This window comes from Eptatretus burgeri, chromosome 21 (genome assembly GCF_056783735.1).
Source record: "Eptatretus burgeri isolate ZD-2024b chromosome 21, Ebu_testis_v1, whole genome shotgun sequence".
In the NCBI taxonomy this organism is placed as follows: Eukaryota; Metazoa; Chordata; class Myxini; order Myxiniformes; family Myxinidae; genus Eptatretus; species Eptatretus burgeri.
This window is the reverse complement of record NC_140981.1, coordinates 2,519,528-2,543,078: the sequence shown is the minus strand read 5'-3', so window position 1 is coordinate 2,543,078 and position 23,551 is coordinate 2,519,528. Positions and strand designations below refer to the sequence as shown.

The window sequence follows — 23,551 nt, the reverse complement described above, 5'->3', positions numbered from 1 at the left end:
CCTCATGATGAGGGTCTGAATCATCATCGGAGGTGTGAATCATCGTTTGAAATGAACCGTTTTAAAATTAAAAACCTCTCGTTAACATTGTGCCGATCCAGGAAGCACTTTGTGCTTACGGTACAGTGACGCGGATACTGAAAGAGAAGGTCCGATCAGAAGTTCCTCCAGTGATCCTCAACAATGTCGGAGTGCTTCATTACCATCTGGGGAACCTGTGTGAAGCCCAGGTAACCAACCACTCGACACTTATGCAAGACATTCTCTCCTTTGCTTCCTTTCATCTTTTCTTCGAGGAAACTTTTTTTCAAAAATGTTTCTTTCGAATCAATTCTTCCTTCGTCCTCTCCGAGTCTGGAAGGCGGGGGGTTCGAACCCCGTCCGAGTCATACCAAAGACTTGAAAAATGGTACGTGCTGCTTCCTTGCTTCATACTCAGCATTTTAAAAGGATGGAGCACGGACAACACAACCATCGGTTGGTAACCTTTGCACAGGCTTGATGGGCCGAGCTTGATGGGCCTCCTAATTCCTTGGAGTTCCTTGTGAAGAAACTCAATGTTTTTTTGTTTTTTTATTTAATTACTAAAATTGTAACTAAAATAATTTTATCCCTTTTACTATCTGCAACACAAACTGCTTTTCACAAACTTTTAATGATTTTTGTTTGACTTTTAAATAATATTTTAGGTTCATTAGTTGCTGCCAATGACACATCATCAGAACTTATTCAGACATCGCGGTTTGTCGATTTGTGCACCAACTCGACTCAGATGTGATTACCTGATGATGGGATGGTTTTATTTATTTATTTCCTCGTCTTCTCCTTCCCTTTTTTTTTAAAAAAAAAGTTTTTCTTTTTGTAGAAATGTTATACGGCAGCCCTCGAGTGTGAACGAGGAGAGGCAAAACAGGCCGAGGGGCATCAACACTCTGTGTCTGTGACAATAATGTACAACTTGGCACGTCTTTACGAAGAGAGGAACGAAAATAAAAATGCGGAGTCGTTGTATAAAGAGATATTGTGGAAACATCCAAGCTACGTGGATTGTAAGTGTTGGGGTGGAGGAGGGAATCGTTTTCCATTTTAAAACAATAATCCAGATTTAAATGATTTGTGGAATCTCGTCCACTGAAGGGAAAACGTATGACTGTCCAGAAGGAATGTGGCGAAGGACGAACATCTGTGCTGAGTTTTGTTTTTCCTTCATGGTCGGGTCGGGTGGGGGGAGGAGGGATGAGCTTTTTACCTTCCCATTGCATCCCACTTCTGACACCATTTGTTAATTTTTTTATCAGTGAGTGTGTTTAGTTGTTGTGTTGTTTGATTACCTCGTAAAAAACGGTTTATGAGTTGCTTTTCTTGCTTTCCGTGCAGGTTACTTGCGTTTGGGTTGCTTGGAAAGAGAGAAGGGTAATTACTACGAAGCATCTGATTGGTTTAAAGAGGCTCTCCACGTCAATCCGGTGATTACGAACTCGTTCTCCATTTTCACCATTTCACGAAGTATCGACCTTTTCCTTCAAAGCAAGGACTAAGAATGTGTTTTGTTTTTGCGATTCCGGTCCTGCAAAGTCGTTGTATCTTAACCTGTAAACGTCATCTTCAAAACCCAATAAATCACAGAGTCATCCAGACACCTGGACCCTCATTGCGAACCTGCACATGGTCAAACAGGAGTGGGGACCTGCCCAGGCCAAGTTTGAAAGAATCCTGAAGCAGGCACCCACCAAGAATGATACGTACTCCATCCTGGCTCTGGGAAATGTGTGGCTGGAGAGCTTGAATCACGGCCTACAAGACAAGGCCAAGGTTTGATGGGAAAGATTGGATCGAGGGATGTGGGAGTGCTGATGGAACCGTGCGATGTGTTTCGCAGTGAATGAGTTCAGCTCCATTTCGGATTGTTGAAAGCATCATCGTTACTGGCTTGATGTAATTCCGAGTAAATACCTCGTGCCGCTGCTGTGAAGCACAAAGGAAGGTGAACAGAAGACTTTCCAAATTGTTTTCGGGTTTAATTCCAACAGCCCATCCTTTGTTGAAAGCCAAAGTACCCAAATGTTGCTGTCCCAATACTTTTGCCCAAATTTGGATGTTTTTCGACCAAATGAAGGTGGAGCTGTGCAGCAAGTGCATCCTTTGAGTTTGATTTTGTGAGAAAAAAAAAATTGCAGATTCAATTTCTTGCAGCAAATAGTTTCGGATTATAATTGTGCCGTTGGCGATAGTTTATTTAAAGGCGGTAAACTTCAGAATTTCTATTTTTTTCCGACAGCCTTAAAAAAAACTTTTATTTATTCAGATTGAATTTGCAGTTTTTACTTGAAAACTGAACAACGCAAATCGCCTTGTTGGCAATTCCAAAAACATCCAGTTCAGCAGTACTTGGACAAAGTCTTTCGCCATATCGACCAATCACAATTGCCGCTCACACTCTCAGCGTTGAGGGATATCGAGATTCAGACCAAATCGCGGCTCGTAGGAAATAACAGATCATGCTCGGAAACGCAAAGTAAGAGTTGAAAACAACCTTCCTGTAAACCTTTATCTCAAGACTGTGCGGGGTAAGGTGTTCCATGAACTCTCTGGTTTACTTATCCTTGAAGGTCGTCCTTTCTGCAGGAGCGGAGGTACCATGAGCGAGCCCTGATCTTGTACAAACATGTCCTCAGGATCGACCCCAAGAATCTTTATGCTGCCAACGGCATCGGTGAGCACGTATGTGAGTTGTGAGCAGGTGTGAGAGTTGTGAGCAGGTGGAAAGAGTGGTGATCGAACAGGTGTGAGAGCGGTGACCCGGTGTGGAATCCTTCATAATTATCGCGTCGAATGGTACTCACATATCCATCTTCTTCATCATTCAACAGCCGCTGCTACTTTATAATGATGTTTTAGCACAACTTCAGCTGTGGAACGATGACCAAATGTGGTGCAGCTCAGGTAGACCATTGCTGAACTACTTCTCACCAGGTTTCATCAACGTCCTCCACGAGGCACGACCATTAAATACGCACAACATTGTAGTCATGTGGTCGGATGCACTTGTAACACTTGGATGGGAACTGGACAGTGGGGCAGAACCACAAGAAGGGTCAAACAAACAGCATAATGAAGAAGAAGGTTGACTGCATGGCATAGGCAACAATAAGGGGAATCCGGACAATTTTAGATGGGGAAAGGGTTTGGGTGAGGGTTAAACCTGGCGGGTCACCAACTTACAACAATGGAAAGAAAAGCAAGATCGGACGGACTCTGGGAGGTGGTTCCGTTGACGAGAGAAAAGGGGGAAACAGATGAAGGTGAGCCGGGAGACGAGATTGAGAAATGTTAACTTGGGAGGAAGGAGTTGCTGTATGAGCATGCCCAACTGACAGAGACGAAGCGATGAAAGTTTGTGGTTGGATGGGGAGAGAGGGGGGGGGCATGTGAAGGCGAGTCGTTAAACCAGATTTGAGGGAGTACAACACCACGATTGAGGGAGTACAACACCACGATTCAACACAATCACACTTCGACTAATGTGCGAGTTTTACTTTATTCGTGTAATCTGTCCCGACTTGCTCTTGATTACAGGTGCGGTGCTTGCCCATAAGGGCTGCATACAGGAAGCCAGGGATGTGTTTACTGAGGTTCGAGAAGCCACGGCTGACATCTGTGACGTGTGGTTGAACCTTGCGCACATTGCCATGCAACAACAGCAATTCACCTGTGCTGTGCAGATGGTATGTATTACACTTTCAGAGCTCACCTTTACCTGGTCCTAACTCCGCTTACTTCCCCCCCAGCTTTTTATGTTTGATTCCTGAAATTGCATCCGTCACTTTCATTCTTCTTCACACTTCCATCGATGCCTTGATTATATTGGGATAATATAACCAAGCATCCGTTTGTATGATCGCTCCACTTCTCTCTCATCTCCAGTACGAGAACTGCATGAAGAGGTTCTTCCAGTACCAGAACCCTGACATCATGTTGTACCTGGCCCATGCTTACGTCAAATGTGGACGTCTTTCGGCGGCCAAGCAAACACTCCTCAAGGTGGACCTCTCTGCTGCTCCTCGCCCGTCGTCTCCATAGTCCGAGTACCTTCGGTTTCATTTTTTTTAATCTCCACTGTCGTGGTATTTGTTGCTTTGTTTCTTCCCTCCCCCCCCCCCCCCCGCCCAAGGCCCTCCATGCAGCACCATATGAGTCGGTCATCCTGCACAACCTTGCAGTTGTGCTACAAAAAATGGCGAAGCATGCACTGTGGGACGAGAAGACGAGCCTGCGCGTCATGCTGCGTACAGTGAGAGAATTGAAGCTCGCACAGAGGTACGGCCACCACCACAACCACTACTACTGCGACGGCTACGACTACCACATCGCCTGTAATATAGTAACTGCAGTGTCATTGTTGGATTAGTTACCAGTTTACCAGCAGCATCAACTCGACTATTAATGAGTTATAACAGTAGTTGGGTGTGTCCTTTGTTTTCTCCCCACAGTTCAGTGCCATTGTAATACCGTGTTTATATTAGTTATATTTGTTGTTTGATTGGTACTTATCCAAGTTCGATTGCTCGCAGGTATTTTGGACACTTGAGCGAATATGGCGACAGAAAGAAGTTTGATCTGGTGAAGGTTGCAGCTGAGGCCCGGTTTGTCCACCTTCCCCTCGCGTCCGTTTTTACGTGTACTTATGATGTGCCCTGGTCCTACAAGTTAGATTTACTTGCAGTCGTACTTGTGGCTGGGAACTTTTAACGACAGGATTCTTACCTTGACACACATGACCCAGTTTAATCGACCCAATACGTGCTATTTGGGTCACGGTTCCATCCGTCCGTTGGTTGCATCATTTATGGCCCGGCGCCGACGCAGCACTCACGTGGATTGGGCCCTTTCGAATGAGAACAGGCATTTAGAATCCACCTCTTCATTTAACGCCAGGACGGCAGTTTGTAACTCGGGCCGGGAATTGAACCCAGACTCGATGGTTTAACCTTTTTTTTGGCGGTTAGAGGAGGTTTAAAACCACTTTGTTTAAAACGAAACCATATGCTGGAGAAAATCTTGTTTCAGTTCAGTTCCGTTTCGAGTTGTGTCCATTGCAGTTGGGTTCCGGTCGAGTTCGGGGGCTGTGAGGAGAGTGAGTCGGGAGGACATCGCCTTCGATCACCTTTTGCGCCTCATCGACCATTGCCGCACTGCAGCCGTGACCATCACACTCACCCCGAGGCCGCGCATTCACCAGATTCATCCCAGCCGCAAATCCTTGCCTGGCCTGTTGTTTTTCACTGATTCCGTCACTTATTTGCGGCTCCGTAGTTGGGTTCCGTTTTAGTGATATTGTTGCGAATTCGTGCCCGCCGGCGTGCGAACGGCCACGTAACTCGAATCGCGGCACATCGCCCACCGGACGGACAATTCAGTCGTGACCCTCTCAGAACAACGCCGGGAGCTAGTCACGGGTGGGGGTTTAACCTCACCACGATCGTGCCAATTGCCCATCCGCGCAGGATAGGGTTGCTCGCCAAATTCGATTTACCTAAGTACCTGCGCGAATTTTCGACCGGGCGATCGTACCACGCCACAGGCTGACTCCGGACACGAACTGCTTAAGCGGTCCGTTCTGTGCTACAGTGATAACCGAGCGGTGTTATCGTCGGCCTTGACGGTTCCGATTATTTACCGGGATGTTGCCCCCACTACGAACCCCTTACGTGATGCAAGATGGAGGGTCAATAAAAAGGAAAGGAGACGAAGCAGAGCGGGAACAGTTCAACAAGCAAGCATTTTATTCACACACACACACACAGACAAGCACGTATATACAGCCATACAGTCAAAAATGCACATATAACAGTTAAAACAATAGAAGCAAATGCAGAGCTACAACCGACTATACACGTACACACGGCAACACTTAAAACAATACTACTTGAGCCAGACTGGCGCCACTCATAGAGATTTACACAAAAACCCCAAAGAAAAGAAAGAAAGAAGTAGCGACTTCCCTTTTATGGCTGGTGAGTCGCTCTCCCGCGACCGTCAGCGTGGTCGCGCCTGGCCCCGACCTCTCTCGCGGCCGGCGAACCCTCTCCGGCACTCCCCGTCCGGACGCGCAGGTCCACCTCACAACGGGCGCTGCCGCGTCTCCTGTCCGTGCCTTCGTGACAGGGCCGCTCGCCAAGCCACGGGCGCAGGACCTTTTCCCGAAGACCAACTCTCGACAAAAACCAACCGAAGACCAACCAGACCACCAGCCAAGACGAAAAGGAAGAGGGGGAAGAGGAAGTGGCGCAAGAGCGCCCCGCCCGTGTCCGTCTTTTATAGCGCGGGGCTCCACCTTCCTTCGAGAGGGTTCCCGAAAAGGACGTTCCCTCACGCTCTCCCTCCACCCCACCCCGTCCGGGGGCCGGGGGAGTCAGTTTTTGGCTCTGGGCCAGAGAATTATTCCCCCAAAATGAGACCCCTCCCTTACATGACCTCTGACCTTTGACCTGCATCGCCCCTCCTCCACTCCAAAGCGCGGGGAAGTCAAACGGGAGAAACAGGAGGGGAAACCCGCGCATCCTCGCAGTTCCCTCCTTGGCACCTTTGTTTGACGTTATGAAGCGGACGTAGTGGAGAAGATGTGGTTGCGTAGATGGTGGAGGTGGCGTGGTTGTAGTGTGGTTGGCGCTGTGATGGGGATGGCGTGGTTGTTGAGATGCTGTTTGTTTGAAATAAAAGATAGAACAGAAAAATGGCTAACTGGAGGATCGCAGCCCGAATGGATCACATAAATTCCATCGACACAACGGGTTTGGGCTAACTACACATGTACCTATGGAGATATCTCACCTGAGGGCCCTTTATGGTGTAATGCGAATTTCCACAGCCGTAACAATATACTAGACGACCCGTAAACCCGTTGGGTTCCCGTTGTGACAGCTCGGTTGATGAAAAAAAATCATTTCAAGAAAAAAAAAGATAGTTCCAGCGAACTATACCGCTAAGGTTTGCATTGATCAAATTCTCCCGAAGAGTACTTGACTGAATCGGGAATTGATTTTTTTATAATTTTTTTCGTTGTCTGATTTTAACGAAACTTGATACTGCACACCGCAGGAGAATGGTGGGTAAGGTGGGCTGAAAATTTTTGTGCTATCCTGTACCGTTTTGGCTGTATTTTGGGAACATACATTCATACATATATACATACTATACATACACACATATGTACAAGATGAGAGTTTCAGTAATATATAGATTTCTCTCCTGTATATAAGTTTACAGGTCATTCATCGGTGGTGGAGGTAATAAATGGAGAGTCAGAAGGAGGATTCCCCCACAAAGTTTATATATTGACCCTACTATTGTGATATTTTTTTTTCGGGGGGGGGGGGTTGTATTTTTGGAGATCTTGAAGAATTCGAATGAAAATTAAAGTCACAATAAAAGCATGAAATGCACGTTTCAACAATATTATGATGCCACGTTACAAGGGTACCCTTCTGAACATTTCATTGGTTGTGGCGTCGTTTTGAGTCCGACTACGGCGGCCATTTTTGCAAGCGTAATTAAGCATGCGGAACAAGTCGCTTGGAAAGAAATAGCAAGCTGCTTGCTGACGGAACACAGCCCTGATGTTGATGATGAGGATCACCTGACAACGAGTCATCATTTCCATTTGATTGGTTGATGTGATGGATTCGCGACGACGACACTTCGTATTCGCTGCTCGTGTCTCGATTGCTTCGAGTTGTGAAATCACAAGTTTTTGAAGATTCAGTTAATTGTGAATTAAAAATTGCTGAACGACGACAAGCTCGGTTTCTTGTCACCCAAACTCAGCTGTGTCAATGACAGTCAACGTTGTTTTCATGAAACACGAGTGGAGGCTTTGGGTAAATTGTTGAAGCTCGAAACATCCATTGATTTCAACTCCTGAATGTGTCGAAGACTTTTGCACAGCAGTGGAGTAAACAAACAAACAAACGTTTAAATCACTAATACTGTTGTGGGCCGGGGGTCGGTAGCGAGGAACGGTAGCCAGGAACGGTAGTCGGTAGCCAGGTGGAGCAGTCGAGCCGTCTCCCACCGAACACCCGGAATTACAATCAATCCTTCAATTCTCCTGCTTTCCTTCCTGAAAGTCCCTTTAATGTCCATCTTCCCCTCGCCATGTTCCCCGTCCCATCCCCATCCCTCTCCCTTCCACAGTTCACCTGTGTCTGTTCCCCAATGTTTTGTCCCTTCCACTCCCGCCCCTCTTGTCTCATGCCTCCTTGCTGTGAGTTGTGTGTTAGCTCTCATACGAGCCTCGACCAAGGTATACAAAAAAAAAAAAAAGTCGTAACCTTCGGACAACTCTGAAGGTCACGGGTCACTTGAGGACCGTGCTCGCCAATTCTCTACCGGCGTGGTGTAGGGTTAATAGCCAAATTTCAATATACTTAAGTACCCACGTCGTCAAATTACCGGGGAAGTCACACACTCAATGGACTCTGTCGAACGGGGTCGCTCTAGCGACCTCGGTCCGGTGTAACCGAGCGGAATTACCAAAGTCCGTCGGTCCAAATGAACAATTACGGCACACGGCCTCCCGAATTCCCAACACACACCGTGCTCAACCAATGAAAGAAAGTGACAGACAACGAGCTGGTGCATTGAACAATTGGGGGTTTATAACTAGTACGTGCGTGCCCGTATGTGCAAAAAAAACAACAACTTTCCACCCGCATGCCAGAAACAACAACCACACAGGCCGTTCCTTTGCTCTCGCGTGCCCGTACATGTGTGGCCGTACGTGCGTGGCGTGACAAGCGAGCAGTTCGTTCTTCATCCGTTTCAGCTGCATGACGCCTTGTCACGTGAGTAGCATCGCGTCAAGAGAGCAGCTCGTGCTTCGTTAGATTCCATTGCGCATGCATGACGCGCAGCTTCGTTCCTTCACTCTCGTAAACGACGACTGGATTGGGGCATTGTTTCAATGAGATCGGACCAACCGTTTCATAAATGGCCATAACTTGGGAAACACTTGGGAAACAGCTGAAACGGATGAAGAAGAACGATATCAAACCTTGAAAAGGCACACACTCAGGTCCCCAGCGTCAATTGTGACGTCATATCAAACGAAGAAGAAGAAGAATTGTGACGTCAATTGTGATACGTGCAAAAAAAAATAAACCGAAGAATAATTGTGATGTCAATCGTAACATCATAGCACCGTGTCCTCTCATTGGTTTGGTAAATAAATGGCCATAACTTGGGAACCACTTGTCCGATTGATATCAAACCTTGAAAAGGCACATCCACAGGGCCCCAGCAATATACCTGGCAAGTTTCAATTAGATCGGACCAGTGGTTGTCGAGAAACAGCGGTCGCAGACACACAGACAGACACACACAGAGATTGCTCGAATTATAGATAGATGGGGCAGGGGAGCACAAAAAGAGCAGAGTTAAACTGACTCTCAGAAATGCAATTTACAATGTACAAGGCACTTAAACAATTGCTACTTCGAGACTGGCGCCACACACACACACACACACACACACACACACACACACACACACACACACACACACACACACACACACACACACACACACACACCCAAAAGAAATGGACCCCGTCGGGTCTTTATTTGGCCCTTCAGCTCGGGAGGGAAGGTGAGCTGAGGGCAAGAGCCTACACTTGCACCTGTCCGCCTCGTGTGGTCTGGTCGAGCTTGTCTGGTAGCGGGACTCGAACCCACCACCACAGTGCAGCACCAGGGACGAGGGAAAGAGCGACGGACGCCAACCAGCACGAAGGCGGACGAGGCGACCGGCGATCAAGGCCGAAAAAGCTTCCACTGATCAGACGACACCAGGCAAGGCAGACTCAGACAGCCAGACAGAATGCACCGATCACTCAGCCTGTCTTGAGGTGCGAGGGATTTCTTTCCTCGCCACTCTCCTCCTGATTGGACGGTTGCATCGCGCCATTCACTGGCCGTCCCTCATTGGACAGGCCCACGGTAGGTGGGGCAACTCCCACCTTTCTGAGGCGGAGTCGGAGCTGAGGCGATGAGCCTCCTGATTGGACGAAGGGCGCGCCCTTGTCCTCGTGGGCTCTGGAGCGAGGGGTCCCACCCACGTCTGCAGTCAGAGACACGTGCATTATGGCGTCGGTGGAGCGAGGCGACGGTGCTGCTGTTGTAAAATAATCCCGCAGCGCACACACAAAATTCCCGTTCGACACAGGGGATGGATTCTAACTACACACATATAATTAACGAAATAACTAAACTTTGGGACTTCTGACTGTGTGCAAGAGGCTTCCAAATCCGTAACAATACTTCCATGAAGATTTGATCTTGATTGTCTGTCCTTTTGTCACGACATCACCCGCGATGCGTCACGTGTTTCATTCCAGGCTGTGTGCGGACTTCCTTGGACAGGCGGAGTACCACGTCACTCGAGCGCGGCGCCGTCATGAAGAAGAAGAAGCGGCGCAGGAGCGTTGTCGGCACGATCACGAAGAACTGCGGAAGCGGAAGCAGCAGGAGCAGGTGCGGTTGGCAGCCCGGAGGATGGCATCGCTGCTCCGGCGGCGAAATGATTTACCGTGTTTCTACCGGCGACACGTCGCAGGTCGACAAGAGCTCCGTGCTGCTGTTGCTGTTGTTTTTGTTGGGGCTCGATTTTTGAAATGTACACCCATTGGTTGGTCAGCTGCCGGACCACACCCACATCTGTCGCTTGACTCCACCCATCACCGCACCCAGACTAAATAATATGGCCGCCATATTGGTTTTCTGGTGGGCCGAACTCCAACACATTAGACCTGTCGGCCTCTGCTGGCGAAACACTGCCCGGGTTTGTTTTTTTTGTGTCACCGTTTGTGACCACAATGTGGTTATTTCTCACTTGTTGTTTTTTTAACGATGCTGGAGGTGAAAAAGGGCACCTCATCAGGATGGAGCAGAGGCGTGGTGCTGTGGATGATTCCTGATGGAGGGAAGACCAAATTTCATGTGAAGTTCTCCTCGCTGGCAGAAGTCTTCTGGGTGGTAGAACGTTATTTAAAAGGAGGATATAGTGAGCCCACGTGACTTGCTGCGTGGTTACATTTTGCAGGAAGCGAAGACGCTGAGGGAAACAGCGGAGCAGCAAAAGCAGCTGCGGCAGAGAGCAAAGTTTGTTAAGAAGGCAAAGAATATCATGGCGAAAGATGTCATTGCAGCAGGTGGTGCGAGAGAGTGCAAGAAAGACGCAAAGGTGAGCACCGCGGAACCGTTGGGTGTCACGTGGTTCATCAAACACATGTTCTTTGCGTTCAGGTGACGACAGTCCACCTGTAAAAGTGCATCGCTTCTTTAGATATGACAACCTGCACCCAATTAGCTTCACACGTGTGTCACACTTCCACCAATCGGTGCCTTTAACCTTTTCATCTCCGATCACGTGACAACAGCAACGCGCAAGTACAAAGAAGAGGGGGAAGAAGGCTGGAAGGGCGAGTGGAAGAGAGCGGGAAGAGGAAGAATCACCTCAACGAGGAGTTAGACCAGGGAAGAGGATGCAGAAGGGAAAGAGGTGAGTGAATCATTTGGATATGAGGAAGGAATCGATGGGAAGAGTTTTCTTGTTTTGATTGAAGGACGAGGTTGAGCTGATAAAGAGGAGTCAAATCTTCTCTCGCACACCGCACGTTATTTACCGGTTTTTCCTCTTCTTCCTACGTTCCTCACTCATCCTTATCCTTCATACATCTACCGTTGTTGTTCACCTAATTTCCTTTTTCTTTCCCACTCCTTCACTCCCTCTCTTCTTCCCAGGAGGCGAGAAGAGCCGGACGATGTCGATGTTCCCGCCAAAAAGCAGTTGAAGTTTATCCGTCGCCATAACAAGGTGGGTGTCTTCTCCCGCACATGAAACATCAGGCAGGTATCGATCACCTGGGGACGAAAGCCCGTTGTGCACTTCCTCGATTTATTTATTTGTTTTGATTACCCCTACATCGTTTTGTGGATCATCATCTCCGCCACCCGAGGTGAAGGAGGTTATGTTTTCACCCCTTTCTGCATGTGTTTTTGTTTGGGCCCGATATGTTCTCGTGGATCAGGCATTGCCTGATCATCGTAAAGGTACGCACTCCACTGAGTGCCCCTTCTAGTTCGTTTTGTGATACCTGTTAACATGTTGAACAGCAGGTGCTCGTTATCACGATTGTGTTTCGGGGGTATTTAAAAAGTTACAGCAACGAGGTCATCACCGTAGTCAAACACGTGACAAGTAATAAAGTGATAAGGTTTGTGTACCTGTCAGGTCACGTCAAGTATGGGAAGATGCGCCGGAGCAGCGCGTCGCTGCGTCCACTTTCCACCGGTACAACAGGGGCCTCCGTCTGGCCATCCTCCATCTGGCAGATGCCTGGCCCAATCAGAGGCAGAACACATGACCATGAGGCACGTGGTCGGTCCATTGGCCTCCTCCACTCACGAGACTCCCTCGCTGAGAGAGTCTGATGAGCAGGATCAGCATCAGGAAAACGAGTCACATGTCCGTACAGCCGTAGCTGATGCTCACGGACTATGCAGGTAACAAATCTCATTTGAGTCTCTCTCAGCAACCACTCGTTGGACACAAAGTCCGACCAGCGATAGCCAAGGATTCTCCGAAGAGACTTGGTACCAAAGGAGTGAAGTCTCTGTCTCAGATCCCTGGTCAGAGTCCAAGTCTCACATCCATAGAGCAAGACTGGAAGCACCAAGGACCTGAAGACTCGGACTTCCGTCCTTCCGTACCTCCATGTTTCCGACGTATAAAGCTCTTTCTGACCACTCACTCATAATGAGTCACGAAACGTCTTTGACCCAAGTCTTTCACGAACGGGTTGGACAGGCCTGATGACTGGATGACCTACTTAAATGTGAAATACACAGTGGAATATATGACGTCCACCCACGACCACTGCGAGCATATGGGACACATCTTCACTGCCGTTGGCTGTCCTCCTTCATGTGCGGCACAAGGCATCATTGGCCGCTGATGTAATGCCCCTGTTAACAGTGCACTGGATGACAGGCTGAATCATCCGCACCTGGTGTGATTCCAACAGCCCAACAGGGGCTTGAACTCAAGACCCTAGGATCTTAAACCAGCCACCTCACCGTTAAGCCAACCTCCTAACTTGCTTTTGACTGATTAGACTATATATTTCTGTATCCCCCCACCACATACCCCCAAAAACCCATCCCGTTATCACGTGGGAAACTCATACAATTAATTTAATCCTTTTGTTCCAGAAATTGCTGACCTTCGACCCGAAGAAGTGAATCACCGCGAGCGCGACAACGCAGCACGAGATCTCCGACACCGAGAGAGACTCAACCAGCACGAGCACAAGACAAGATTCTTCCTTCGCTGTTCCGTGAGAGGGTCTCGCATCCGTGCACTCGGGACTTCTTACCTTTACCCTGATCCAGTTTAATCACCATCCTGGATACTGATGGTGAACTTAAACTCTTCAAATGTGAACATGAAACTGATGACGCTGATGATGAACTTAAATGTGAACATTAAAAATAAAATAAAGGGTACGATTCCTTTTTTTCCGAATGTCTGAGCCATTTCCAAGATAAATCCGACTTTGGCTGATAATGTGACGTCATCGAAATACGTCATGGAAAGACAACACAATCCAGCAGGACAAAACATCACCTCAATCTGGTCAGCAGGCTGATGGTTCATCTTATTTGCATGTTTTTGGTGAGACACAGTTCTCTCTGTCCAGAGACAACAACAGACTTTCCTCCGAGGGCCTTGTCGTGGAGAACTTGGACGTCGAGGTCCTTGCACAACCTTTCATGGAAACCAACGACCAGTCAGTTCGACCGGTCAAGCACCACGTGACTCGTTGGTGACTCCTCCACCGATGTGGACAGATCCCGACCCCCATGCTTTCTCCAACTCCTACAAAGTGAGACGAGCACATGTCCCGCGCGCACCCCCAAGCCCGACAACAATGTGGCCTGGGGAGTTCATCGAGATGACCCCCACCCGATGACTTTGCAGACCCCACGACATTTGCAGTCGAACCATCCGCTCTTCCTTCAGGACCGGGGTGGACCCGGCAGGCTGTCGAAAACTACAAGCACCTCACCGCTCTCATTGGCTGACATGTACAACCTGTGTAGATAGAAACGCGCAGACAAAGTGACACCAGGTGCTTCAAACGGAGAGAAGAAACGGGGTCAGTGTCGGTGAAGCTTTCGGAAAGGGACAAAAGCACGTTTGAGAGAACCAGGTAAAGGTTGATGAGATTGCCAAGTTCCTCTCAAACCTCGAATCACCTGTTCGTGGACACCACGAGGGAAACGTAGTGAAATTTAAAGGGAATTTCCTTGAATTTTGTGATTTATTTTCAAAGTATGGTGAACCTTTGAAGAACGTTCAGGGTAGTTGTTTGAATTACACAAACCCAGGATTTCACAACGAAATGTGAGAGATCTGTCCACCTTCGGTTTGTGATGAAACGGTACAGGTGGTGAACAAGACCCTGCTTGTTGCTATGGTGACAGATGAGGCCAGATTGTTTGAAATGGCTCGTGGGTTCATCGGTCGTCACCAACGTTCCCAGTGTGTCATTCATCCGGACGAGGTGTTCGAGTGAGAGTGAAACGTTTAAACATGTTTTTTATAATCAGTATTAATATTAAAACGAGGAATTAAAATTAAACAAATTAGTCCATTGTAGATCGAAGAGAACATTCCTGGGTTGTTGTGGGTGCAGTTTCAGGGTCGTGTGGCCTAATGGATAGGGCATCTGACTACGGATCAGGAGATTGCAGGTTCGAGTCCTGTCACGGTCGTTTTGTTTTTAACCACACTTGGTGGTGTCATGGATGGAGGGTCCGCTCTGAGTCTGGGAGGTCGGTGGTTACGAACCACGGCTGAGTCATACGTATTAAATTTTTTAAAAAATGGTTCGTTTTCTTACTTTCATTGCGCGATGCTCAGTATTTGTAAAGGAGAGAGCACGGACAAACAACCATGGGTTGGCAACCATTGCACAATGTTTGATTGATCAGATGTCCTCCTGTGTTGAAGCTCCTTGTGTGACAGTACAGGTTGATTGTTTCCATGTTCGAATTTAACCAGTGATGTGGTTAACAGTTATCTCGACGATAAACGAGACGTTAATCTGTCTGTGTGTCTGTCTGTCTGTCTCTGTGTCTGCGTGCCGTATGTATCGCTGTTCTCAGAGATGGCCAATCGGATCTTCGTCAAACTTTCTGAGGTTCATCAGTGAGTGCCGGGGAGTGTTTTAGGGGAAAAAAGTTCAATTTTTGACGTCATTGTTATGTGTCCATTATGACGTCGTTACAAACAGTAAGATTCCTGTTTGGAATGATTTTCAATTATGTTTGGTTGCCATGGAGACGGGGTAACGTGTTCACACTGCTCTCCGTCTTGACCCGTCTTGTTTCTGAAAACCCACAGACCCGTTGATTGTGTGGTCAAAACCCCCTTCTTCTTCTTCTTCTTCTTCTTCTTCTTCTTCTTCTTCTTCTTCTTCTTCTTCTTCTTCTTCTTCTTCTTCTTGCGTATGGCAGCTTGGCTGCCAGGTGGTTGTCATTTTGTTGGGGCACAATTGTGCCGCTGATGCTGTGCCCCTATACCAGTGCACTTGTACTCATTTTCCTGACCCCAAAAAGATGACTGGCTGAGTCAACCCCACCTGGTGTTGATTCAGTGGCCAACAGGACTCGAACTCAGGACCCAGAGGATCCCAAGCCAGCCACCTTAACCACTAAAGCAACACCAGGCTGATATCTAAACCCTCATTGAATGGAAAGTATGATCGACTTAAAAACCTAATGTTTCCCTTCAATTCCACTCACAAGGATTCACACACACACACACACACACACACACACACACACACACACACACACACACACACACACACACACACACACACACACACACACACACACACACTGATACACCTGGACCTGGAGGAGTGTATTCGGTTACCAAGCAGCGAGCTAGCGCTTGTCAAGCCAGCCGTTCCTCATCAACAGGTTCGAACTGAGGGTCTTGGGATGCCCTCGGCCAGCTTGTAGGAGCTGAGGGTCTTGGGATGCCCTCGGCCAGTTTGTGCGAGCTGAGGATCTTGGGATGCGCTCAGCCAGCTTGTGCCAGCTGAGGATCTTGGGATGCGCTCGGCCAGCTTGTGCGAACTGAGGGTATTGGGATGCCCTCGGCCAGTTTGTCCGAGCTGAGGATCATAGGATGCCCTCAGCCAGTTTGTGCGAGGTGAGGATCATGGGATGCCCTCGGCCAGCTTGTGCGAGCTGAGGATCTTGGGATGCCCTCGGCCAGCTTGTGCGAGGTGAGGGTCTTGGGATGCCCTCGGCCAGCTTGTGCGAGCTGAGGATCATGGGATGCCCTCGGCCAGCTTGTGCGAGCTGAGGATCTTGGGATGCCCTCGGCCAGCTTGTGCGAGCTGAGGATCTTGGGATGCCCTCGGCCAGCTTGTGCGAGCTGAGGATCATGGGATGCCCTCGGCCAGTTTGTGCGAGCTGAGGATCTTGGGATGCCCTCGGCCAGCTTGTGCGAGGTGAGGGTCTTGGGATGCCCTCGGCCAGCTTGTGCGAGCTGAGGATCATGGGATGCCCTCGGCCAGTTTGTGCGAGCTGAGGATCTTGGGATGCCCTCGGCCAGCTTGTGCGAGCTGAGGATCTTGGGATGCCCTCGGCCAGTTTGTGCGAGCTGAGGATCATGGGATGCCCTCGGCCAGTTTGTGCGAGCTGAGGATCATGGGATGCCCTCGGCCAGTTTGTGCGAGCTGAGGATCATGGGATGCCCTCGGCCAGCTTGTCCGAGCTGAGGGTCTTGGGATGCTTGGGACAACAATTTCTTGTCGTTTCTGTTCACCTTGTGCGCCGACAATTCAGAATATCTAAACTCTCTATTTACCTCCAAGTATGGTGCACCCAACCCCTCCCATTGTGTGTCCATCTTGCCACGGACGTCGGTCGTACCCAATGTCTCCTGGTCTGTGTGTCCTCATCCGATGAGGTAGAGAAGGTTCTGTCCAACCTCCAAACTGTTTCGGTGATGGTCCCACATAACATCAGTGTACCCATGTTCTCAAATCCTCTTCTTGCTTCCCCTCCATCCTCCATGTTCAGTGTGTCCTCCTCCTTTAGCCTCCTCTCCTCTGCATGGAAACCAGCAAGCACCACTCCGGTCCACGAGAAGGGTTCAAACACCGATCCGACACCAACGCCCGGCGAGAGAGTGTTCTTCCCATTACTGAACAAGAGAAGTCATGGAATCCATCATTGATTCTGATGTCAAATCTTTACTGTTTTCTCACCCGATCAAGACCCCCAAAGGAGACCCCACACTCGGTGTAAGGACGTGGGATTTGAACAGTGGGGAGTTGGAGTTCCACAACTTCAGACGTCGTTCTCTTCCCTGAAACCTGATGGGGGCTCAACAGTTAAAGTGACTGGCTTAAGATCTGAGGGTCTTGAGTTCGAGTCCCCGTCCAGCCGTTAAACAACACCAGGTGGGGTTGACTCAGCCTGCCATCCTTCCAAGGTCGGCAAAATGAGTACCAGCTTCATTGTAACACTGGGGGCACTGCATCAGCAGCACAGCCACGCTCCCAGAAAATGATGTAACTAGCACCACATGCTGCTTATTACATAATGAAATTCCACCGAGTGCCCTTGTGGTTTCTACTTGTGTTTATAATAAAACGTTTCAGTAGTTTTAACAAACTGGTTTTAAGAGTGAAACATTTTCCTCTCTCGCTGATTGGGCGCCGCGGCGTGACGTCACTGACTCGTCGGGTGATGGTTTTTGAAGAAGTCGAATCCCGGACAGTTAACGGCTGTTGCTGGTTTTGTTGTTGAAGAAGAAGAATCCCGGACAGTTAATGGCTGTTGCTGATTTTGTTGTTGAAGAAGAAGAATCCCGGACAGTTAACGGCTGTTGCTGGTTTTGTTGTTGAAGAAGAATCCCGGACGGTTAACGGTTGTTGCTGGTTTTGTTTAAACGACGAAAGCCCAACATGGTGAGTTTGGTGGATTGTTTGGTTGAGTTTACTTGGTTTGAATCGTCGCTTCACCATCTGGATTTACATTCCGATTTTCAGTGCTTGATAAGTTCGTCTATTTAATACGTACTGGGTTATCCGTTCCCTCTGTACCCGTGGTGTCTGTGAGGTGATGGGGAGTTCGAGCCGTGGAGACGGTTAGTAATTAATGTTTGGTTTGATTAGTAATTAATGTTTGGTTTGATTAGTAATTAATGTTTGGTTAGATTAGTAATTAATGTTTGGTTAGATTAGTAATTAATGTTTGGTTTGATTAGTAATTAATGTTTGGTTTGATAAGTAATTAATGTTTGGTTTGATTAGTAATTAATGTTTGGTTTGATTAGTAATTCATGGTTGGTTTGATTTGTAATTAATGTTTGGTTTGATTAGTAATTAATGTTTGGTTTGTTTAGTAATTAATGTTTGGTTTGATTAGTAATTAATGTTTGGTTTGATTAGTAATTAATGTTTGGTTTGATTCGTAATTAATGTTTGGTTTGATTAGTCATTAATGTTTGGTTTGTTTAGTAATTAATGTTTGGTTTGATTAGTAATTCATGTTTGGTTTGAAGATTAATTCATGTTTGGTTTGATAAGTAATTAATATTTCGTTTGATTCGTAATTAATATTTGGTTTGATTAGTAATTAATGTTTGGTTTAATTAGTAATTAATGTTTGGTTAGATGAGTAATTAATGTTTGGTTTGATTTGTAATTAATGTTTGGTTTGAAGAGTCATTCATGTTTGGTTTGATTAGTTAATTAATATTTGGTTTGATTAGTAATTAATGTTTGGTTTGATTGGTAATTCATGTTTGGTTTGATTAGTAAAAACATTTATAAACTGTTACCGGGAATTGAAATGTCTTCAGTTCGAACTTATACTCTGAACAATCTGTGGATGGAGATGTGTGAGTTCTGGTTTATAGGTGATGTGTGAGTGCTGGTTTATAGGTGATGTGTGAGTGCTGGTTTGTAGGTGATGTGTGAGTGCTGGTTTATAGGTGATGTGTGAGTGCTGGTTTATAGGTGATGTGTGAGTGCTGGTTTGTAGGTGATGTGTGAGTGCTGGTGTGTAGGTGATGTGTGAGTTCTGGTTTATAGGTGATGTGTGAGTGCTGGTTTATAGGTGATGTGCGAGTGCTGGTTTATAGGTGATGTGTGAGTGCTGGTTTATAGGTGATGTGCGAGTGCTGGTTTGTAGGTGATGTGTGGGTGCTGGTGTGTAGGGGATGTGTGAGTTCTGGTTTATAGGTGATGTGTGAGTGCTGGTGTGTAGGTGATGTGTGAGTTCTGGTTTATAGGTGATGTGTGAGTGCTGGTTTATACGTGATGTGTGAGTGCTGGTTTATAGGTGATGTGTGAGTGCTGGTTTATAGGTGATGTGTGAGTGCTGGTTTGTAGGTGATGTGTGAGTGCTGGTGTGTAGGTGATGTGTGAGTTCTGGTTTATAGGTGATGTGTGAGTGCTGGTTTATAGGTGATGTGTGAGTTGTGGTGTGTAGGTGATGTGGGAGTGCTGGTTTATAGGTGATGTGTGAGTGCTGGTTTATAGGTGATGTGTGAGTTGTGGTGTGTAGGTGATGTGTGAGTGCTGGTGTGTAGGTGATGTGTGAGTGCTGGTTTATAGGTGATGTGTGAGTTCTGGTTTATAGGTGATGTGTGAGTGCTGGTTTGTAGGTGATGTGTGAGTGTTGGTTTATAGGTGATGTGAGTGCTGGTGTGTAGGTGATGTGTGAGTGCTGGTTTATAGGTGATGTGAGTGCTGGTGTGTAGGTGATGTGTGAGTGCTGGTTTATAGGTGATGTGTGAGAGCTGGTGTGAAGGTGTTGGGTGTGGGTGGCTCCTTTCTTCTTCCTTTCTTCCCCTTTACTCGTCTCCATAAACTTCCGGTTTGTGAAGTAACTCACCTTAACCCTCAACTTACCTTCACCCTGAACTCACCTTCACCCTGAACTCACCTTCACCCTCAAGTTACCTTCACCCTGAACTCACCTTCACCCTCAAGTTACCTTCACCCTGAACTCACCTTCACCCTCAACTTACCTTCATCCTGAACTCACCTTCACCCTCAACTTACCTTCACCCTGAACTCACCTTCACCCTGAACTCACCTTCACCCTGATCTCACCTTCACCCTCAACTCACCTTCACCCTCAACTCACCTTCACCTTGCACTCACCTTCACCAACTCACCTTCACCCTGAACTCACCTTCACCTTGCACTCACCTTCACCCTGAACTCACCTTCACCCTCAACTTACCTTCATCCAGAACTCACCTTCTCCCTGAACTCACCTTCACCCTCAACTTACCTTCACCCTGAACTCACCTTCACCAACTCACCTTCACCCTGAACTCATCTTCATGCTGAACTCACCTTCACCTTGCACTCACCTTCACCCTGAACTCACCTTCACCCTGAACTCACCTTCACCTTAAACTTACCTTCATCCTAATGTTGAGGTTGTCCCATTTTTTAGATGAAGTGCACACCGGTACTTATAGACAATTCTTCCATCCCGAGCAACTCATTTCGGGTAAAGACGATGCAGCCAACAACTACGCACGGGGCCACTACACCATTGGAAGGGAGATTGTGGACCTGGTTGAAGACCGCGTCCGTAAGCAGGTACACGAGGAATGAATTACTTTTTCAAAGGAACCTCTCAACATTTTATTTATTTAATCTGGAGTGAGAGGGACTTTGTGCCCTCCTGTTGGTACAGCAATGATGTCCGAGTCCAGAGAAGGTCTCAAGAACCTCCGACATACACAAACATCACTGCTCTACCAAGAGGATCACAAAGTATTAAAGTGCCTCGTGTAGGTCTATCATTGTCACGGAATCACTCCCCTCAGTACAAATAGCTGTGATCAATGACCTGGTCTTAACTCAATCCGAGGTGGACCAGTGCACAGGCCTGCAGGGTTTCCTGATCTTCCACTCTTTCGGAGGAGGCACGGGTTCCGGTTTTACCTCCCTGCTTATGGAGCGCCTCTCCCTCAATTACGGCAAGAAGTCCAAGCTGGAGTTCTCCGTGTACCCGGCGCCTCAAGTGTCCACCGCTGTGGTCGAGCCGTACAACTCCATTTTGACGACCCACACAACGCTGGAGCATTCAGATTGCGCCTTCATGGTGGAGAACGAGGCCATCTACGACATGTGTCGTCGCAACTTGGACGTAGAGCGTCCGAGCTACTCGAACCTGAACCGCCTTATGGCGCAGGTCATCTCGTCCGTCACCGCCTCGTTACGCTTCAACGGTGCACTCAATGTCGATCTGTGCGAGTTCCAGACGAACCTGGTGCCCTTCCCACGGATCCACTTCCCATTGACCACGTACGCACCAATTATCTCTGCAGAGAAGGCCTTCTACGAGCAGCTGTCGGTGTCCGAGATCACCAGCGCGTGTTTCGAGCCCGCCAATCAGATGGTGAAGTGTGACCCTTGGCACGGTAAGTCCATGGCATGCTGTATGCTGTACCGTGGAGATGTCGTGCCCAAGGACGTGAACGGCGCCATTTCGACCATCAAAACCAAGCGCTCCATCCAATTTGTGGATTGGTCTCCTACCGGCTTCAAGGTACGTCCGGTCTCCGGATGCAGGTAAACCATTAGGGTCGTGTTCGGTAATGTCCGACGTATCATTGTCCTCACTCATTAGTCATTGTTTGTCTTCTTTCCAGGTCGGCATAAACTACCAGCCTCCGACCGTGGTACCTGGAGCCGATCTCGCCAAGGTCCAGCGGGCCGTGTGCACGTTGAGCAATACGACTGCCATCGCGGAAGCCTGGGCACGGCTCGATCACAAGTTCGACCTGATGGACGCCAAACGTGCCTTTGTGCACTGGTATGTTGGGGAAGGAATGGAGGAGGAAGAGTTCGCGGAGGCACGGGAGGACCTCTCCGCGCTGGAGAAGGACTACGAGGAGGTCGGAGCCGACTTGGTTGATGGAGAGGGGGAGGATGGAGACGAGTTCTGGTTGGTTCAGCTCTCTAAGCCCTGTATTTATTCATTGTACATTAAACTTCACTGACCTGAATTTTGGAGATTTTTACCTGGTAGTTAACTTGGAGGTATTCAGTTATGGAGAATATGATTGATGTTGTTACAACCGTCGGGTTCGTCTGGTTTCCCGGCTCGAATCCCGACGAACCGCCGTAAAGCGGTCGCAGCGGTCGCCTGAGTCAGCCGTCAGGGTTCGGACCATGTGGCCTGTCCACCACAACACCACGCCCAGTGGGACCATCAAGCCAGTCGAACGGACGCACGTTCTCCAGTAACCACCGAGCAGTCACTAGACGTATTCGCGGCCTCATTGATTGCGCTCATCACCCGAATCGTGCGTGTCCGTGTTTAATTAACAGACGTGTTTAATTAATGTCGCCCTGAAGACGACGCGACACCATCGCGACGCCCATGTTTGTGTGTCTGCGTCAGTGTGTCCGCATCGACATATTTTTCCTTAAAAAACGTTTTTTCTCTGCAACGGTTTGTCCGATCGATGCAGAACATTAAACACATGAGGGACTCCGGATGGAGAAGATTTTAATGATAATTCTGACGTCATAGGTTACATGGTACGGTAGCCAAATTGGATTAAAGGAAAAAATTTGACAGCGGTTTCTCCGAAACCGCTCAGCGAAAAAAATTTAAACTTTTTGAGACGTCATCACCTCCCAATATGAGGTCATCGGCACTCTGACGTCATCGGTGCTCCTCTTCTTCTTCAAAGATCGTCGCTGATGCTGTTTTCGTTGCGACTGGATCTGAAGAATGTTTATAAACAGGTAAGTTACCTGTGAGTACTGTTGTTCAGAGTACTGATGTTTCATTGTTTTATTTAATTAACAAATTTACAATTAGGACGTGTCTCACCACTGGGGCTACACAGCACGTCTTGCTTGTACACAGCATGACTCACTCGTACACAGCACCACTCGCTTGTGTAGAACACGTCTCTTGTGCACAGCAGGACTCTCGTACACAGCACATCTTGCTTGTACACAGCATGACTCACTCGTACACAGCACGACTCGCTTGTGTAGAACACGTCTCTTGTGCACAGCAGGACTCTCGTTCACAGCAGGACCCACTCGTACACGGCACGACTTGCTTTTACACAGCATAACTCCTTTATACACAGCACGATTCACTCGTACACAACATGACTCACTTGTACGCAGCATGACTCAATAGTACACACCATGACATACTTGTACACACCAAGACTCTCTTACAAAGCATGACTTGCTTGTACACACCATGACTCAATAGTACACACCATGACTCACTTTTACACACCATGACTCACTTGTACACACCATGACTCACTTTTACACACCATGACTCACTTGTACACAGCATGACTCACTTTTACACACCATGACTCACTTGTACACAGCATGACTCACTTTTACACACCATGACTCACTTGTACACAGCACGACTCAATCGTAAACACCATG

The 23,551-nt window shown here is 47.9% G+C and overlaps 2 protein-coding genes and 1 non-coding gene across 19 annotated transcripts in view; all 3 read left to right on the top strand.

Moving 5' to 3' along the window:
• LOC147008196 (RNA polymerase-associated protein CTR9 homolog) overlaps positions 1-20,694 on the top strand; it is a 36,665-nt gene extending 15,971 nt beyond the window's left edge. For 2 of the 5 annotated variants that reach the window (XM_085865625.1, XM_085865626.1), the window contains 14 exons: positions 102-230; positions 866-1,049; positions 1,378-1,466; positions 1,627-1,812; positions 2,626-2,713; positions 3,577-3,725; positions 3,925-4,041; positions 4,172-4,317; positions 4,572-4,643; positions 10,394-10,529; positions 11,098-11,238; positions 11,435-11,556; positions 11,799-11,871; positions 13,269-13,576. In XM_085865625.1, coding sequence (XP_085721751.1) covers positions 102-230; positions 866-1,049; positions 1,378-1,466; positions 1,627-1,812; positions 2,626-2,713; positions 3,577-3,725; positions 3,925-4,041; positions 4,172-4,317; positions 4,572-4,643; positions 10,394-10,529; positions 11,098-11,238; positions 11,435-11,556; positions 11,799-11,871; positions 13,269-13,298 — 1,662 coding nt within the window. In that variant the 3' untranslated portion in view covers positions 13,299-13,576. Of the gene's footprint in view, positions 1-101; positions 231-865; positions 1,050-1,377; positions 1,467-1,626; positions 1,813-2,625; positions 2,714-3,576; positions 3,726-3,924; positions 4,042-4,171; positions 4,318-4,571; positions 4,644-10,393; positions 10,612-11,097; positions 11,239-11,434; positions 11,557-11,798; positions 11,872-13,268; positions 13,577-20,561 lie in introns of those variants that run through there. The other 3 variants (XR_015053637.1, XR_015053638.1, XM_085865628.1) reach the window with 3 other exon arrangements.
• Positions 14,198-23,551, top strand: part of LOC147008195 (tubulin alpha chain-like) — a 36,009-nt gene continuing 26,655 nt past the window's right edge. For 3 of the 13 annotated variants that reach the window (XR_015053640.1, XR_015053639.1, XM_085865629.1), the window contains exons 1-2: positions 14,312-15,270; positions 20,562-20,710. Coding sequence is in view for 7 of the 13 variants with exons in the window: in XM_085865629.1 (XP_085721755.1) it covers positions 15,126-15,270; positions 20,562-20,710 (294 nt within the window). In the remaining 6 variants the exon portion in view is untranslated. Of the gene's footprint in view, positions 15,271-16,785; positions 18,235-20,561; positions 20,711-20,984; positions 21,666-21,768; positions 22,088-23,551 lie in introns of those variants that run through there. The other 10 variants (XR_015053643.1, XR_015053644.1, XM_085865631.1 and 7 more) reach the window with 7 other exon arrangements.
• Positions 14,762-14,834, top strand: TRNAR-ACG (transfer RNA arginine (anticodon ACG)). Its single transcript has one exon. It is a non-coding gene; the product is annotated as a tRNA-Arg (tRNA).